The sequence below is a fragment of the Sorex araneus genome, chromosome X, assembly GCF_027595985.1.
Source record: "Sorex araneus isolate mSorAra2 chromosome X, mSorAra2.pri, whole genome shotgun sequence".
NCBI lineage: Eukaryota > Metazoa > Chordata > Mammalia > Eulipotyphla > Soricidae > Sorex > Sorex araneus.
Genome location: NC_073313.1, coordinates 335,301,419 through 335,320,210, shown reverse-complemented (window position 1 = coordinate 335,320,210; position 18,792 = coordinate 335,301,419). Strand labels below are relative to the sequence as shown.

Here is an 18,792-nt window from a genome sequence, read left to right as displayed (position 1 = left end):
GAGGCCGCGGCAGCTGTCAGGCTGAAGTCCAGACAGCGACGCGCGGCAAGGGTGACTGGAGGAAGCGCGGCGCCGGACCGGGCCCTGGAGATGGTCCCCGGCGCCGCGGGCTGGTGGTGTCTCGTGCTCTGGCTCCCCGCGTGCGTCGTGGCCCATGGTGAGCGGCATCGGGTGGGGCTGCGCGGCGGGGCGGGGCTCGCCGTCTAGCTTACGCGCGTCTTGGGCTGGGGGCCACGGGTCACCTTGGGGAACCCCGCCAGTTCTGGGCAGGGCAGGGCCGGTGGGTGCTGGCTCCCCGTCATTTGGGGCTGGACTCGGCCTGAGGCTGAAGTTCTCGGCTTCCCAGAGCTGTGCATGATTTCACCTCCCACTCGACGCCACCTTCCGCTGGCTGGGATTCCGGCGGCTGAGCCGGCTGCTAGGGAATAGCAAACTGTAGGAACGTGCAAGAGCACTCAGGTACTGTACAGGAGCACACGTTCCTACCTGTGGACACACTCACAGGCGGAATCACACACACGCACACCCAGCTTGCACCTACACAAGCACAAAAATGCTGTCTCCACCCTGAATGTTCATAGATCAGCTGATATAAGGATCTGACAAATGATGTAATACGTGTAAGAAGGGGGAGTTTAATGTTAATCTAGAAGGCTTCCTTAGGAGTGTGTGTGTGTGTTTCTGTTTCTGTCTCTGTGTATACACACACATACATGTGTATATATGATGGGAATCTCTACTTCCAACATAAAATAGTCTGATAACATAGCAATGGAGCTCTAATATCTGTGATTTGGGCAGTAAACAAAGACAACTAAGGCCACAGTCTCCAAACCTTGGCACATAACAGTAGCTTAGTTTGTTGATCCAGTAATGAACCTGCGGCGGAAGTTTCTGTGCTTCCACTTTCTTGCTCTCTAGGCTAAGGAAACCAGGATCTCAAGTTCAGGTAAAACGTAACATTTTTTTTTAATGACTAGAAAGTTTATTTATTTATTTATTTGCTTTTTGGGTCATACCTGGCGATCCACAGAGGTTACTCCTAGCTCTGCACTCAGGAATTACTCCTGACGGTGCTCACGGGACCATATGGGATGCTGGGATTAGAACCCTGGTTGCCGTGTGTGCAAGGCAAACGCCCTACCTGCTGTGCTATTGCTCCAGAACATAACATTTTGGGCCGAAGTGGTGTACAGTAGGTAAGGTGATTGCCTTGCACATGGCTGAACTGGGTTCAATCCCAGATAGTCCCCTGAGGACTGCCAGGAGTGATTCCTGACTTTAGAGCCAGGTGTTCCGCTCCGCTCCCCCAACACACACACACACACACACACACACACACACACACACACACACACACACACACATACACACACACACACACACACACACACACACACACACACACACACACACACACACACAAAATCCAACTCGTAACATTTTGCCGAGGAAGTATTCCCCATAAAGCAAATTTGGTTATTCTGCCCTTTCCCCAGTGCTGTTGAGCAGGAAATAGGGATTTTCATTTAGCTATTTTTTGGGGGGCGGGGGGCGCACAGCTGGCAGTGCTCAGGGCTTTGCACTCAGGGATCACTCCTGCAGGGGTTCAGGGAATAGAATACTGGGGGTTGAACTTCGGTCAGCTTATGCAGGGCAAGTGCCCTGTCTGCTGTACTATTTCTCAGCCCCCCTCATTTCACTCTTTCCTGGGCACTTTTTTAGCTAGTATGGATAGGGCATATAAGGAAGCTATGAACTTGGCGCCCTCACCCCAGTATAAGCATTAAATAATGATGAGTTCTGTAGAATTACAAATTATGTGAACAGTATCACTAGAGAAAAAGTACATTGTGAATAAGGCATGAGGGGAGGGCCCATCAAAGGGTACGTCTGTGAAAATGACATTTATGACTTAGAGTATGTACATTAAAAAAAAAATTGGGGGGAGGCCAGAACGGTAGTGTAAGTGGCCAGGGTGCTTACCTTGCATGCCACCCACCTGGGGCTGATCCCCAGCACGCCATATGGTCCCCTGAACCCCGCTAGGAGTGATCCCTAAATTCAGAACCAGGAATAAGCTCTGAATATAGCTGGGTGGAGCCACACCCAGGGGTGCTTGAGGAACCGTGCAGTAGCCCAGGCTGCCCGCATGCAAAGCACTCTCTGGCCTGAAGTTGTAACCCCACAGATAAGTAGAAGTGAACCAAGATGAAGAGGTGGGGTTGGAAGGTGGAAAGGCACTAGGAAGCCTCCAGAGAGAAGCGCTTGCGAAAAGACTCAGGAAGTGATAAAAGGATAGCAGGGTGGCTTGAAGAGCTGTGGTTGGAGCAGTGGTGGAGGACTGGATGAAGCTGCTCCTTTAAGCCACTGTTTAAAATTTAAATTTGCATGCAAGGGGAAGTCATTGAGAAGTTCTAGAGCCACAGAAATGGACATGACCATACTTTAAGACGTCTTAAGGGAACTGCTAGAGGGGATAATAGAGCGGGTAGGTCGCCCACCTTACATGCAGCCAATGCAGGTTTAATCCCTGGCAGTACCACATGGTCCTCTGAAACCCATCGAGTGATCTGTCAGCTCAGAGCCAGGAGTAAGTCTAGCGCAGGTGGGTGTCCCAAAACAAAGACAGTAAAGGGAGACATGGAAGATGGCTTAGTGGCTTTAAGGCACTTGCCCACAAGCGCAAAGAGGTGAGTTCAAATCCTTCCTTTGTGGTAATTTGCAACCCTGACAGCTCAGATGTTTGGAATCCCTCTGACAAAGGGCCCAGATGGGTCAGTGATTTAGATGAAAAATAAAAGCATTTAGGACAAATGAGCTTAATCTCCTAAAGCTGTCTTCATTTGTGCCTAAACCCCACTGTGGGGAGCTCTGGTGAGTGAAAAGGAAAAAAGAAAAGACACTTTTATATTATCTGGCTATTTGGGGAATGGACATTAAAGGCCAAGAGGCACATACAGCAGTTAATATGTAGCAGTCAGGACTAGAAATGATAGTGGCTGGACGAGGGGATGTCAGTGGACCCAGAATCAACGGTGTATGCAGGCTCTCACATCTCCAGTGTAAAGCCTCAGGTGAGAAGATGAATCGACCTTTAAGTGAGAACACTTGCACTGTATCTTCCTGGCTTTACTCATGTAAGCAGCAGCTATAAAATCACGGTGTTACTAACTCTTCACCAACTCTCTCTTTAGGGCAGAGGCCAGCTACCCCGCTACACCTGGAGGGCCTGATTTGTTTATGGGGGGGGGGGTCATTGGGCCCAAATACTAGCCAGGTCAATGGAAGACATGTGACCCGTGATCTGAACCTGAACCAGATCTGAATCCGATCTTACCTATTACTCTTTCTCTTTCAGGCTTACGCATCCATGACTATTTGTATTTTCAAGTCCTGAGTCCAGGGGACATTCGGTACATCTTCACAGCCACACCTGCCAAGGACTTCGGTGGTATTTTTGTAAGTTCAGGAGGTCCCCCATCTCTGATCATGTCTCCACCTTCTCCCCACCAAGTCCAGGTGACCTAATCATCCTTCGATCAGTACCTGTATGAAGGGCTTCTGCCTGTCCCAAGGATAATATCCGCCTGGGCACCAAGGAGAAACTTTTTCCTTTGGGGTCCCAAGTTAGTGGAAAAAACAAGGGTTTAACTAGCTCTACCTCCAAACTGTGACCTTAACTTCCCCACTCTGGATCCACACCACCTCCCTTGTCCCGTGGAAAGGTAGTGTGGCATTGAACAATGGGCAGGCCTTTGTGCAGAAAAAAATAAAAATTCCCAAGTACCCAGCCCCTGGGCAGTGCTCCATGCTTCCTTCACGCTGCTGGGATGGTATCGTCAGCCCCTATCTCCTTGCATTCTCGCCTCTCAAAATGTCTTTCAGCATACAAGGTATGAGCAGATCCACCTTGTTCCTGCTGAACCTCCCGAGGCCTGTGGGGAACTCAGCAACGGTTTCTTCATCCAGGACCAGATTGCTCTGGTGGAGAGAGGGTAAGGAGAACCCTGGCACAAGGGGCGGGCAGGGAGAAGGCAGACTTGCAACCATTGTTGAGTGGTGATGCTTTGAAATGATTCCTTAATGTCTTCCAGAAATGTTTTAAGATCATACTTGCCTGTTGGCCATTTAAGAGTCTTGTTTTAAAAAAAAAAAAAAAAGAGGAAGAAGAAGTTATCTATGGTCCTTTCATCCTTCCAGGGCTATGGTCTGGGGGATGGTAGCTAGGACCCTCCCTCCTTTGGTCTCATTCCCACCAGGGGCTGCTCCTTCCTCTCCAAGACCCGGGTGGTCCAGGAGTACGGCGGGCGGGCAGTGATCATCTCTGACAACGCAGTTGACAATGACAGCTTCTATGTGGAGATGATCCAGGACAGTACCCAGCGTACAGCTGACATCCCTGCCCTCTTCCTGCTCGGCCGAGATGGGTGAGGGCTCCTTGTCTCTCGCTGGATCAGCACCGGGCTGGGTGCCATGATTCAGGGAGGTCAAGGGTAATCACCAGTCCCTTCCCACAGCCTCTTCTTGGGTGGCCCAGGCGGAGGGCGACCAAAGTCCCTTGGGTTCTGAAACTCCCGGAGTGATGGGGACGGCAGGGCATGCTGGGATGCTAAGAAAATGACCATCGCCACCTCTCTTCATGCCCTCCCAGCTACATGATCCGCCGCTCCCTGGAACAGCACGGGCTGCCATGGGCCATCATTTCCATTCCAGTCAATGTCACCAGCATCCCCACCTTTGAACTGCTGCAGCCGCCCTGGACCTTCTGGTAGAAGAGTTGGTCCCACATTCCCGCCATAAGCAACTCTGGGCTGGGAAGAGGAAACCCAGGCGTTCTGCCGTCTAAGCTTTGGGAATTGCATTTGGGGGAAAGAGAAGCCAGGTAGAAGACACAGGCTTGAGCCAGGGTAGGCTACAGGAAGCAGCGGGGCTGCCCTTCCCTGTCCCGGGCTCCCAAGGGTTTCTCATGCGCACAGAAGCAGCAAGAACCAGACCTCAGAACTTGTTTAGAATCTGGAACGGAAAAGGCAGTGACCTGAGGGTCATCGGTGACCTGTCAAATCGCACCAGGCTCCCCCACCGAGGGTCACCTCACAATGACCTTCAGCAGTTGCTGGAGTAGTTTAAGGAGCTGATGTCTGGGGACTCCATGACCCTCTTTTTAGCAATAAAGCCTCTCATCAGGGTTGCGACTGTGTCCTAGAATCCAAGCACCGGGGCGGGGCAGGGGACGGCCTGCAGACTCACTCAGCCGAGTTCGTGCTGCTGTCTGGCGGGGAGGACACCGAGCCCAGGGGGAGGGGTGATTAGCTCAAGATCCTCTGGCGCCAGTGTTGACTGCTAATCTCAGATCCCAGCACCGCCTTTGGTCGAGTGCTCACGAAGCCTCCGTTCAGTCTCGGGGAGACCCACCTTGTATCCTGGGACGGGGGTCCATAGCAGACTTCTTGGGGCCTTTGTTCTTGGGCTTCGAAGCATGTGCTGAGCCCATGCTCAGAACCGGCAGCAGCACCCATCTCCCCTGGCCCACCCAGCCGTCCCTCAGTAGGCCCTACCTGACGGCTGTGTGCCCCGACGGCCAACCAAGCCACGCTCCACAAAGCATTTCTGCAGAGGCCTGTCACCACTCACGTTTTATTGAGAACAGTGGGCAGGCAGGGGTGGAGGGGGACCTGGTCACGGCAAAGAAGAATGAATCCCACAGGCCAGACAGGCAGGGGGGCTCCGGGGGCAGAATCTCCCATGGAGGGGATGTGGCAGGCTTGCAGGGTAGGCGGGGAGTTTTGAATGACAGGTTATAACTCTCACAGCAAAGACTGAGGGACAGTGCTAATCTGGGGAGAGGGGCACAGTCAAGGCTAATCTCGGAGGCTCGGGTCCAGCTCCCCCGGGTTCCCGGGAGACTGTCAGTGCTCATCTGTCTCCGAGCCCAGGAGAGCCACTGTGGGCCATGTGAAACTGGCCAAGGAGCAGCCTGAGTGGAGGAGCACAGACCTGCCGTCTCCTTATCTCAGCCATGCACTGGGGACAGATGTGAGGAAGGGAAGATGAACCCCCCAAAGGCCTCTCCCATATCCTCAGGGGCCAGTCACTGTGCCGGAGGGAAGGCACGAAGTCGAGAGAGTCTAGTCTGCACCAGGGTTCGTCACTACCTCCCAGATGTCCAAACAGGAGAATGGGGGGGTGGGAAGAGGGAGGTCACCCTGCTAGCCCCGCGTCCCCCAGCACAAAGCTGTATAGAAGGTGCCCGGGACCCCCAGTTCCTCCTTTCTGGCCCTCACAGCTGTGCTCTGGAAAGCAGCTGCCTTTTCGGCTATGATGGCGGGAGGTAAGTGAGGGTGCCCCACCCCCTTCTCCGGCCCCTTCCTTCTCCAGTGAGGCCAGGCTGCTCAGAGTGGCCACTCCATCAGCCCTCAGCAGCAGGGGGAGAGGGAGAAGCCCTGGGTGGAAGAAACACAGCTGGGCCCTGACGGGGTTCCCTGACTCACTTCCGGGGCAGCCGCGCTGGAGGGCGGTTCTGAGAGGCTCAGTGGTGGTTCCAAGCCTGACGCCCAGCAGCACTGTCCGGGGCCTGAGGCCAGGCAGGGGGCAAGGGGCCTGAGGCCAGCCTCCGCCCTCCCCTCCGGCAGAAACAGAGCTGGAAGGAAGGAAAGCAGGCAACGGGAGAGGGGGGCTCCTTCCCAGCCACCTCTCCGGGGGAAGACCACTCTCCCCGCAGGGCCTGGGCACCATCACACATCGGTCATCTCATCCCCCAGCTCGGCATCCTCCTCCTCGTCGTCGTCCTCCTCCTCCTCTGAGGTCACGTTGGGCTCATCTGCCTCTGCCAGGCATTTGGGGCAGGAGCAGACAAACAGGTAATTCTCCCTGCAGGGGCGGGAGGGCGGTGGTCAGGAAGGGAGGGGAAGCGGCCGCCAGAACAGAGAGGACCCGGCGCCCGGCCGCCCACCCTGATGCCCCCTGCTGGCACCTGAGGATCTTATGGCGACTGTGGCGGCTGCGCTCCCGCTGACAGCAGTCCAAGTAGCTGATACAGATTTCCTAGAGGGCAGAGAGAGGTGCGGCGGGGACAATGGTGCATGCTCACGGAGGGAAGAGGCACCCTGTGCTTGCTCCCACCTCCCCGTGCCCTTAGCCCACTGGCTCAGCCTCAGGCGATGGCTAAAGGGCACGTGCAGAGGTGCGAGAGTCAGGTGGGCTCTATGTGCTGTGCCAGTCGGGGCCCCCAAACCTACCCTGGCCCCACACAGCCCCAACCACCAAGAGCCTCCCTCTCCCCGCCCGCCCCCCTCCCCTAACACATACTGCTTCCTTAGAAGCTTCACATCTGTTGAGCAAAAGGCGGCTGGGGCCAGAACCAGCTCCCCAGAAGCTGATCTGAGCGAGGCTTTCTGGAGCGTCACTTTTTTGAACAAAGTGGGATTAGAGCTGACCCATGGGTTCATTGGTTTGAGGCACGTGGAGATTCTACCCAAACAGCCTGGACTCAGGGGGCCCAGCCACTGGTGCTCCTGATCCCTGGAGAGCCACTTGCAGTGCCCAGTGGCCACCTGCCCCCACAGTGCCTGGCCTCCCCCTCACCTCTCCTGGCTTAATATCCTCCAGGGCGGTGATGTGCAAAAGGAAGTTGTTTTCGGGGAAGGAGGTCTCTGCGTTGGGGACACAGCTGTGGTTGCCTGGGTCGCGAGAGGCAGGTAATGAGGAGTGCTGGCAAGAACATCTTCAACCCCGCAGTGCTCTCCTCGTCCTTGGGCCTGCTAGGGCCGGGCAGGCTCCCTGCCCCCGTCCAGTGGGCTTTCCTGGAAGCCACGGCACACAGGCAGCAGCGCCTCCCACCCGCTCCTCGCCCAGCCTCCTGGCTCCACCCTGGGTGCCTTGGTTCTCAGCTGCGACCCTGACGGCTCACAAAGTGGGGAACAGGGCTGCAAAGGGATGCCCAGGCCACACCATCTCACTCAGTCCGGCGGGCTACTGGACATCTACTAACAGGTGAGCCAGGCCCCCCAAGCCAAGTCTAGGAGGGCAGAGCAGCCTGAGCTAAAGAAACGGTTTGCACCGAGGGATTAGAGAGCAAACAGTCTTAGCCAGCTCTGCTTCTGCTTCTGCTTCTCCTCTCTGCCAGGATCCTGAGGGTCTCCAGGGCTCTCCTGATTCCCCCTCCTGAGAATCACGGGGGTAGTGGGTTGCAGAATGCACACTGCCCCTTTCAGAATCAGAGCTCTTTCCCTGCCTCAGCATGGGGCCTGGATCCCTGGAAGGCTTTAGGTCTAGAACTGTATTAAAGCAGGAGCCATCAGGTGACTGGAAACAGAAAAGAAAGGGTTCAGGGGAATCCCAAGGAAGCCCAGAACTAAGACTCAACTTGACTGGCCTTGAAGAGGTTAATTAAGAGATGTGAACGCTGCCCTCCCCGATGCAGTCACTTACAGCAGCTCTGAAGCACAAACAGGCCAGATCCTTCACAGTTAAGAAACTCGCCCGTGGCTGGAAGGGAGTAACATGCAGGTGTTATTCTATCATGTTCTAGGTGGGAAAAAGCAAGCTCACAAGGACAAACCTCGGCTCTATGTCCTGCCATGCTGCCAACATAATCTCCCCAATCCCTATTATTTTACCTGGAGTTGCTTCTTCAAGGCATGAGTTCTGCTTTTCTGTAACAGTTGATCACACTCTCTGTCCACTCCCACCCCAGCATGGACCGCCTGGATCCCAGAGCCATTTTTTTACTTTATGTACCCTGGAGCCAGACCTGAAACTCCCCCTGGCACACAGGGATTCCACTCCCCAACCACCAACTCAGCTCCTTGGGGAAGGCTGTGTCTGGCTTTGAACTCGGGGCACCGGCAGGAGTGAGGGGTTGAGGGAAGGGGAGAGGTCCAGGTCACCAACCTGACTCGATGTCCTTGTACAGCTGGTCAATGAAGGTGTCCAGCTTCTCACGGTCCTGCGGTTTCAGCTCCAGAGCATCACAGGCATGAACCCACTGGCTTAGGGAGCTGGGGGTGTCCGAGGCAGCCATGGTTGGGGAGGAGGGGGCCCAGCTCATAGGGCCCTCCAACTCTAGGCAGGTTAAGCCTATTTCTCCATTTTCCCCAGAAGACCAACCCCTTCTAGCCTTAAGCAGACCTGGGCAGGGGTGGGAGTGACAGTATAGTGGGTAGGGCGTTTGCCCTTCGTGCAGCCAACCTGGATTCGATCCCCGGCATGGCATCCCATATGGTCCCCAGAGTAGCACCAGGAGTGATTCCTGAGCACAGAGCCAGGAGTAACCTCTGAGCACCACCAGGTGTCAAACCAACCAACAACAACAAAAAAGATCTGGGCAATCTAGTCCCCCGTGGAATCTCCCATCCAGGCCCCTGAGGGCCCCATAGCTCTGGAATATTCTAACCTGGTCCCAATTCCTTGGCCGTTGGTCCCAACAAGAGCAAAGAGAGAGCGGAATCCATCTGGAGTGAACCACTGTGGGTGAGAGAGATGTGCACTCAGGCTCAGCAGATGCTCGGCCACCCGCTCCTGCAGAGCTCAAGTGCCTGAAGGGGCACTGGGCCCCTCCCCCAGGCTCACCTGACTGAGCGCTTCCTCGTAAAGTGCCTCTGTGAACAGTCTCCTCAGAAGTTCCAGCTGGCCCTGGTTCGGGAGAAGCAGGGAGAGATGTGCATCCCTAGGGATTTCCCATCACACCAGGGCAGGGCCCGGAGGATGCAGCGGGAGTGGGAAAGGGGAGGGAAGGGAAGACGACTCTCTGCCCGGGCAGAGGGAAAACACAGAACCAGCATCTTCAGAGAATCCAGGGACCTTCTTGAGGTCACAGCCCAGGGTAGTGACAGTCAGTTCCTCCATTTCCAGTGCGCTGTCTGTCCTTACCACCACCCTGCAGGCCTCTGGACTTGAGGTCTGTCCCTCCCTTCCTCAGAATTCCATGCAGGAAGGCCAGCCCAGACACCCAGTCACCCTCCTGCCTGCCCCTCCAGCCAGCTGCTGCCTGGAGGCCTTCTGTCCTAGGGCGTCCTGGACATCTGCTGCTACCATCCTAGTTTTCACTGTTCCTGACCCTGTCGGACACTCAACCCTTCATTCCTTACTATACCTGACTTGCCTGCTGCTGTCCTATCTGAGGGTCCTGCCTTCCCACATGGGGCACCCCCCGGCATCCTTCTCAATTTTAGGTCCGTGTTAGATCAAAGAGTTAAACAGCAGCAGGAATCTAAGTCCTCACGTCGGCTGCTCTCTGATCAGAGGCTGTACATTCTTTCAGTGGTGGGGAAGGGACCAAATGTGATGATCTCTCAGGTAGCTCAGAACACAAGGAGAGAGGGGCCGTGGAGAGACAGACCTTAAATTTGTCCCCCAGGAGTTTGTGGACAATTTCTTCCTCCTCATTGGCTGTTTTATTACAGAACTGGGAGAACAGCCTGATCCAACGGTCCTTATCCTTAGCCTGCAATAAACAAAACATACTTCAAGGCCACGTTCACGCATTCGCACTGAGTGCACACATGGACTCCTGCCCTGGCACCTACTTACCGCCAATCCCACCCACGTGGAAGGGGAAGCAGGTCCCGAGGTCTCTGCCCTCAGGAAACACAGAGCTTCGAGGTGAGACAATTCCTGCTGGGGACATCCTCCCACCCTCCCAAGCTAGCTAACTGGACAGCACCAGGGAAATCAGAATGAGGCTGAAGAGCGATGATACTTACACAAGAGTTAAAGGATATTTTCTCTTGGGGCTGGGCAGAGAGCCCCATGGGCTGAGTGCGTATTTTGCTAGCAGGAGACCCGGGTTCAATTCCCTGCACCACATGGTCCCCCCAAGCACCACCCAGGGCAACTCCCAACCTCTCCACCCCAGCACTGCTGGGTGTTGGGCCCACACAAACAAAAGTAGATTCGCTCTATGTAAGAGAAACGCACACTTGAAAAGGAGGTGCTTAGTAAACTGCAGAAGAAGCCCAGTGAGAGGTCACAGTCCACACGCAAGACGAGCCCCTCGGCCATTCCTCGGCCAGGGAGCGAGCCAGTCTCTCCTCACACGCCCAGGAGGAGCTCTGCCTACCAGCCCAGGCTCGGAGACCAAAGCCAGGGCCTACTGAGGCGTCGGCTCCCCAGGGAGGGCCAGGTGGGCTCACCTGCTTCACGGTGGCCACCATCCGGGCCATCAACATGATGCTGGCCGTCTCAGGGGGGTAGTGAACACTCCTGGGGGGAGGGGGAGAAAAAGGTTTAGCCTGGGAACTCCCTCCCCAGCCTCCAGACCGGAAACCTGATTCGACTGCTATAGAAAAGCCTTCTTAGAGACGCCATTTATTATTAAAGATAGAAAATTACGAGCTATGATGTGGGCAGGATTTTACAACCTGGTGGGCTTTCACAGGGCTCCACCTAGGAGTGTGTAAAATGCTGAGGCGGGTGGGACTGGCAGTGGAAAGTAAAGGCTTCCATGGCCCCTGGCAGCCCTAAGAACGGAGGAAAACTCTAGGCAACAGTAGCTGAAGAGAAGCCGCATCGGCTGGACCCAGGCAGGTAGGCAGCAAGAAAGGATGAAGGGAAGAAAGGGCGAAAGGTTACCTACCTCCAGGCCTCCTGCAGTTTATTAAGAGGATGCAGGGGGTCATCCTGGGAGGGGCCCGGGCACAGGACCTGGTGGTACTGCTCGGCGGCCGCCAGCCGGCACTCTGCACTGCAGTAAGTCACCTGCGGGGAGGGCAGGGCAGCGCTGAGAGCTGGAGAGACTTGGTGAGGGAAACGCTGCCAGAGACCTGCCCTTTGGTGAGGCACTTACCTCCACCGTGTATTTTTGTGGTTGCTGGGGGTGGGTGGGATGGGGGGTCCAACCTCAGGGCCTCATACCCCTGAGTCACACCCCTGCCCTTATTTTGGGGCGGTGGGGCCAAGAACACTTCCAGAGTGCTACGGGGGACCATGTGGTGCTGGGGATGGGACCGGAGGCTCCCGGACACGAGTAATGCACTGCAGCTGCTGGAGCCGCCCTCGAAGCCCAGAACTTACCCCGATGACTGCATTCCCGCCACACACAGCCGGAGTGGCAGCTCGGGGGGACGAGGGCAGGAAAAAGCACGGTACGTTCTGGGTGTGTGTGGGAGGGGCCTCCGGCCCAGGCCAGCCACACGGGCAGGCAAGGAGCGACGGCTCCCGGCCAACCTGGTTTCTAGGCAGCAACACTGGGCCAGGGCGGGGGAAAGTGGAGCCGTGGCAGAGCCTTGGCAGTGTGGCTCGAGCGTGGCTCTCAAGGGCCCCCGCGGGGTCTGTCCCCACAGCCGTCTCCCTCCGGGCTGCCCTCCCGGGGCACTCACCTGGCAGTGGGGGCAGTGCTGGTGGAGGTCCTTGCGCACCGGGCACAGCTCGGGGTGGGGCAGCACCTGGCCAGGTTTCCCCGTCAGCCTCTGCGCGTTCTCCTCGGCCTTCTCCAGGGCCCGCAGGCAGTGGTCACAGGCTGAGGGAGAGCCAGCCAGCATGAGGTCAGTGTCTGAGAGCGGGGGCCACGCTAGTCTCTGCCACAGCAGTAGTACCCTCAGGGCGAGAATGGTGCCAGGCAGGCAGCGGGCGCTCAGTAAAAGTCTGCTGGGGCCAGAGCAATAGGACAGTGGACAGGGCCTTTGCCTTGCATGCGGTCAGCCTGGGTTCAATCCCCAGCCTGTCAGGAGTGATCCCTGAGCACAGAGCCTGCAGTAAGCCCTGAATACTGCTGGGTGTGCCCCACCACCCCCCCAAAAACCAACACAGAAAGTTTGCTAAGCAAGTGAATGACTGACCGTGCTATCGAATGAAAGGACTGAACGCCACATACACTTGAGGTCACATACACTTGAGGTCTACAATTCCATCTTCTGCCTCCGGAGTCCTGACCCTTCCTGTCAGCTTTTTTATTTTTTCTTTTTTTAAATGGGACAGCCCATGGGGCTCCTCTCCCCACCTGCCTGGGCTTCCGCATATTCTGGAACTCACCCTCCCGTCAATTTGTCTCTAACCTCAAAAAGGTGTTTAAAAAATAAATAAATAAATAAATAACAACAACAACAAAAATCAACCAGAAAAAAGCACAAGGCTAAGGCACCCTCCCTGCCTCTGAGCCCTCACTCGGCCCTTTGGACCAAGGAGCATGCCGCCTCCTCTCGGGCCCCACTTGAGCACAGAGCCCTTCAGCATGCTGTCCACTCCCTTCTCCCGTGGGCCGGGCTGTTTCCACCTGAGGGAAACCCTCCCCAGAGCATCTCCACCGCAGGCCCACAGCCCAGATGGCCTGCGGTGAGACAGAGGCACGGTTCCAGGCGAGGGTCTTCGGGGGCCCATCAGCTCTTTCCCACACCCGGGGCCCAGCGACAGCAGCCGGGCAGGTGGTCACCTCGATAGCGGTAAAGTGCATTCCACAGAAACTGCGCGGCCACCAGGGGCCGCTCCACGAAGATGGTCTCCCCCTTCCGGATCAGCTGGGTGGCGAACAGCCCCTTTCCCTGGAGGGCAGAGAAACAAGAGGAGGGCAGTCAGGAGAGGAGGACACAGTTCCACTGGCTCCCAAGCGCCACCATCTCCGCCCCAGATGCCTCCCTCTCAGTAGAGCCTTGTGGGATGGTCATGGAGCCGGTCAGTGCCATCCAAAACGGCCTCCTCGGGAAGTGCCTTTTCCGCTGCGTTTCTTGAAGCCCACTCAGGGCAGAGGGCCTGGGAGCGCCAGCGCACCTCGTCCACATCCAGGACCTCAGACTTCTTCTCCAGGGAAGTTTTGGGAAGGACCAGAGCAGGGCCACGGCTCAGGGCAAGCTAGCGCCTCCTCCTGGGAGCTGGTGCTGACAGGGAGGGCTTCTCCTGTCACCCACACGCGGCTCCGGGATCCTGGCAGTGACGCCGGAGCATCACTACTTTTTCTGCTGGGAAAAGCAGGCCAGGCTTGGGGAGAAGGTGTCCCACAAGCCTGCTCTGCTGGGTACTCTATGGGACCTGGCACCCAGCACACTGTCAGGTGTGACTCTGAAAGCATGATTACCCCCCTGGTCTAGACTGGCTTAGAACCTCATGAAGCCAGTTGCTTCTCTTCTTTGTACGTGTTTCCTGTATGAAAAGCAAACTCTCTAATACCCACCAGGTGGTTTTCAGGACACAAGGGTCTGGTACAGCTTGGGACAGCTTGATTCTTACTACCCAGCAGCATGGGCCTACCTGGGGAGACTGATTCACACGCACACTCTCGTTTGAGAGGTGCATACATGACCCGTAGGGAATGAAGGAGGAGAAAACAGTCACTAAAGTAACCATCTTTCAAACAGGCAAGTGGGCTCAGGAGACAACTTGGGAGCCCTGGAGCTGGGCCTGCCAGGCACTCACTCTCACGGCTTGTTCACAGAGGGGAGGGAGGGTGCCCTGGTCAGGACTGAAATGGCACAGTAAGGGAGAGAGGGAAAAAAAGGCTGATGTGGCAGTAAAATGTCTGCCACGTGGCCTTCCAGCACTTTGGGTTTCCTTTCGGCCGTGGCACACTCTAGCAGAGGGAGAGGCACCCCCCAAAGTCAGAGCAGCAGGGCTGTGTGGACCAGCACAGGCCTGGAACAACCTATGAGTCACAGAGCAATTCGGGAAGTGCTCATAACAGAGTGCACCCAGTGCTGGCACAAAGTCACCAGGCACAGCTGGGATGCGAGATTGGCTATCTTCCTGGAAGCCCCGCCCCTAGGTCCAGCAGCCCCTGAACCCCAAATTGGCAGAATGTGAAAATCTGGCTTTCTTCTATGGGACAAAAAAAAAAAAGGATCCTGGGGGCTCATGTTACCTCTGATGACTGGCTAAATCAATCTCTCTCTCTCTCTCTCTCTCTCTCTCTCTCTCTCTCTCTCTCTCTCTCTCTCTCTCTCTCTCTCTCTCTCTCTCTCTCTCTCTCATTTCCTCCCCCCCACTCTGGAGAATCAAATGCAGAAATATTGAGTAGTCAAAAGGATAAAGAATCAGAGCTGGGGGCCCAGAGCAATAGAACAGCAAAAGAGTGCTTGCCTTGCATACAGCAAATCTCACTTCAATTCCTGGCACCCTATATGGTCCCCCCAGAACTGCCAGGAGTAATCCCTGAGGGCAGAGCCAAGAGTAACCCCAAAGCACTGCCAGGTGTGACCCAAAAACCGAACAAACAAAAAGAGGAATCAGAGTTGGTGGGGGGAAAGGGGAGTGGTGGTGACAGGGGATAGTTCAAAGGGCTGGAGCACAGGCTTTGCCTGTTAGAGTCCCAAGCTCAATTCCCAAGAAATATATGAACATATATGTTCCACCCACCCTACCCCCGAACTGCTGGGAGTGACCCCTGAACACTGTGGCTGAAGTAGTTCCCAAACACCCAAAATCCAAAATCCAAAACAAGCAGAATTGCTCTATGAAACCATTTATCCCCTTTGCAAGAAACACAGCTCTAATTCATATCATAAAGATGCTCAGGACAAAGTGAAGCTGAACAGAAAGGGCTCAAATTATGCAGCTTTTCAAGATGGGGGAGGGAATCCCCAGGAGAGCTCAGGAGTCATTCATTTTCGGGGGTAACAAATGTAGTGCTGGGAATTGAATCAGGGTCCGCCATACAAAGGCAAACACCTTGTTCTCAGTACCATCTCTCTGCTTCTACCAATTTGAAAGCCAAAACAAAATTTTGTTGGTCATAGCCGGCGGTGCTTAGGGCTTACACCTGTGCTCAGGGATCGCTCCTAGTGGGTAAGGGAACCATGTATGGTGCTAGAGATTGAACCTGGCTGGCCATATGCAAGGCGGGTGCCCTAACCACTGTACTATTACTCCAGCCCCTTGATTTTTGTTTTTAAGACCCTTACAAAACTACAAAACTGTAAAGGGCCAGGGAAGCAATGCAGGTGTTGAGTGTGAAGAATGTCTGATCCCAGGGCACTTCATGACTCCAGAACTGAATCAACAGAAAACATGACAACAAAGAAATTCTAGGACTACATAGTAAATTTTTAAATGTTTATTAAATGGGTGATTTTCTTGAAAAATAGAAATCATTATAACTAATATTCTAGGGGGCTGGAGCGATAGCACAGCGGGTAGGGCGTTTGCCTTGCACGCGGCTGACCCAGTTTCGATCCCCAGCATCCCATATGGTCCCCTGAGCACAACCAGGAGTAATTCCTGAGTGCAGAGCCAGGAGTAACCCCTGTGCATCGCCAGGTGTGACCCAAAAAAGAAAAAAAAAAAAACTAATATTCTAAAGGAAGAAAGTTTAGACTAACAAGGAGTGCTGAAATCTGGTATCTGGGTCGGTATCTACCATATATGGTCCATTGCTGTTAACTGGTCATGTCTCTAGCATAATAGTTGGTAAAACTTTGAACACCGTTCATTACTGCCAACATCTATAGAAGCATTAGAGAAAAGTTCAAAAATTTCCCACTAGTAAGGTCCTTAGTATCTACGGTTTCATGAGCCAACTGTCAAAGCTGAACAGACAATTCTCATACTATTTATTCAATAACAGGAAAAATGAAAAGCTTCTTGAAAGATAGAAAGCAAGCATAAGTCTTTGGTACCTGATCTGATACCTGAGGCAAGACAGCACAATGTAAAAAAAAAAAAAAAATCACAAACTAATTTCACTTGAGGAAAACAGATGTGAAAAGCTGAGCATCCCTCATCACATCAATGGGTATGGGGTTCTCTTCTTTCAGATGTAGGCATGCGGAGGGGAGCCAACTTGTCCTTCCAAAGCAAATGTTTTTTGTTTTGTTTTGGGGCCACACCCGGCTATGCTCAGGGGCTAACCTGGTTCTGAACTCAGGAATTACTCCTGGTAGTTCTTAGAGACCAAATGGGATGCCAGGGATGGAACCTGGTCAAATGCACGGCAAGCACTCTACCCGCTGTACTGTTTCTTCAGCCCCAAAGCTAATGTTTTCTACGACAGTTTGGAGAAGTCAGGAGGGCAAGGAAAGTCTCTGGTTGAGGTGATAAAATAGGAGGGAAGAAGTGAAGAGGAGAAGGCTTGGAAGATGGGGGTTGGCACTAGGTAAAGGTGGATGATATCCTTGCACATGGGGAGGGATGCAATTAAGAGACCATCAGGTCGTGAGCAAAGCAAGAGCACTGGGGGCTCTGGGTAGAGATGGAGATGTGAGGAACCAAGAAGGTAGCGGGGCTGGTTTATGTACAGAGGAGAGGGAATTCTAGGGTCTCAGAAGTGTAAAGAGCGCCGGTACAAGGCCCGGGTGTGGAGCTGGATCAATATGAAAACGCTGAGTGCAGGAGTCAGACTTACTGGGCGACAGACATCTTCATCAACAGCCAAGGATATCCCACGTCACCATACAAAGAGAAACGTCCAAGCCACCCCACACATAAGCACTCCTTCATCCTTGCTAGGAAACAGTGAGTGGTAAATGGGAACCAGTAACAGATTTTTGCACCTATCAACTGGCAAACAGAATTAAGCAAGAAAATACTCGGTGCTGGAGAGAAAAGATAATGTCCAATAGAAATTGAGCTCCCAGAGTCCTGACCTCAGGGACTGAAAGTAAGACAAGGGCTCATAAGTGAGTCGTGGATGAGCCGCCTTCCCATGACACAGACCACTACTCGGCTCTTAAAAATTCATGCGCAAATCGGTGTGTTGCTATTGATTTACTGCGACATCAAAAAGCAGTTTCTAAAAATGTGATCTAAATTTTCACCTATGTGCACAAGTGCGAGACGGAATGCCTTTTTACCTCCTTTCTTCACACGCATTCCCAACATATTTTTGCAACGAACTTTAAAAACACGCTGATAAATGAGACAAAGCACCACCACTCTTCCCTGTACGCCTGGAGACTTTAAAGCTCAGTGTAGACAGATGCTCTTCGAGTTCTCGGCCCAAACTCATTCAATACACTCCAAGGCCCCCTTAATCCAACGATCCCCGGCTCCCCCCCGCCCGCCCGCCTCCCCCAGCTCAGTCAGAAAAAGTTCCCAGACGACCCTCCTCTCCCTGATACCTCGGTTCCGAAGGGAACTGATCATCTCCGCCTCCCCCAGCCTTCCCGGGGCCGAAAATAGACGTTCCTCGGCCCGGACCTCCAGGCCCGGTCCCCACCCGCCCCGCCTCACCCCCGCCTGAAGCGACCGTGAAAGCGCCCCTGATGGGGAAGGGGCACGCACTGACACCCCAGTGGCCTGGGCGCACCCCGCAAATCTGCGCCAAGCACGTGCGCGGGCACCGGCGGGAAGCCCGCAGACCCCGCAGCGGCCGGGCCGCAGTGTCCGAGCGGCGCGGGGGGCGGGAAGTCCCGGAGCTCGGGAAATGGGGGCCCGCGGGGCTTTCTCCCAGGTCGGGTCGGCCCGCCCCGGCCTCACCTTGGCGCTGCTCACGAAACGGACTTCCACGGTTCCCCGGGCCCGGGCCGCCACGCCCACGCAGAACGAGAACACGTCGCCCATGGAGGCCGCCATCTTGGGCGCGCCTCCGCTCGCTGACCCTTGACCCCGCCCCGACCCGGCCGGCCCCGCCCCCTCCGGCCGCGCGCCGGGCGCGAGTCTGCGTCTGAGGCTGCGTGGGCGTGCGCACTGGCGGGACCCGCGCCGGAGCGCGTCTGTGCGCGCGTGTCGCGGTGCATCGGCGTGCTCCGGGTCCTGTCGCCCCGGCCCGCCTTTTGTGCTCTTGGATCCGTGCAGTTTTATGTTCGTGTCTTCCTCACGCCCCGTGGTACTTTTGTATCCGTCTTCGTGTACCTAGTTTCACACCTAGTAGGTCACTGTGCACCCATGTGTGTTTCTCCGGGTCATGTTTGCGCGTCTGTTGTCTCTGTCCAC

At 54.9% G+C, this 18,792-nt stretch overlaps 2 protein-coding genes across 3 annotated transcripts; one reads left to right on the top strand and one right to left on the bottom strand.

Annotated features, from left to right (window-relative positions):
• Window positions 1-5,188, top strand: PRADC1 (protease associated domain containing 1). Of its 2 annotated transcripts, none has more exons than XM_004609111.2 (5): window positions 1-157; window positions 3,362-3,462; window positions 3,889-3,998; window positions 4,263-4,430; window positions 4,655-5,188. In XM_004609111.2, exons 1-5 carry the CDS (start codon window positions 91-93, stop codon window positions 4,773-4,775), a joined length of 567 nt encoding a protein of 188 aa, XP_004609168.1. In that variant the 5' UTR covers window positions 1-90; the 3' UTR covers window positions 4,776-5,188. The 2 variants fall into 2 exon arrangements, with proteins under 2 accessions (XP_004609168.1, XP_054978670.1); XM_055122695.1 differs by having other exon boundaries at window positions 4,521-4,657.
• Window positions 5,189-5,607: 419 nt separating this feature from the next.
• SMYD5 (SMYD family member 5) lies at window positions 5,608-18,464 on the bottom strand. Its single transcript, XM_004609112.2, has 13 exons — window positions 18,337-18,464; window positions 13,367-13,475; window positions 12,318-12,457; window positions 11,576-11,697; window positions 11,133-11,202; window positions 10,340-10,444; window positions 9,571-9,633; window positions 9,395-9,465; window positions 8,893-8,999; window positions 8,431-8,487; window positions 7,585-7,679; window positions 6,974-7,044; window positions 5,608-6,870 (listed from the first exon to the last, which is right to left on the bottom strand). The coding sequence occupies exons 1-13, from the start codon at window positions 18,430-18,432 to the stop codon at window positions 6,735-6,737; spliced, it is 1,242 nt and encodes a 413-aa protein (XP_004609169.1). The 5' UTR covers window positions 18,433-18,464; the 3' UTR covers window positions 5,608-6,734.
• Window positions 18,465-18,792: the final 328 nt, after the last annotated feature.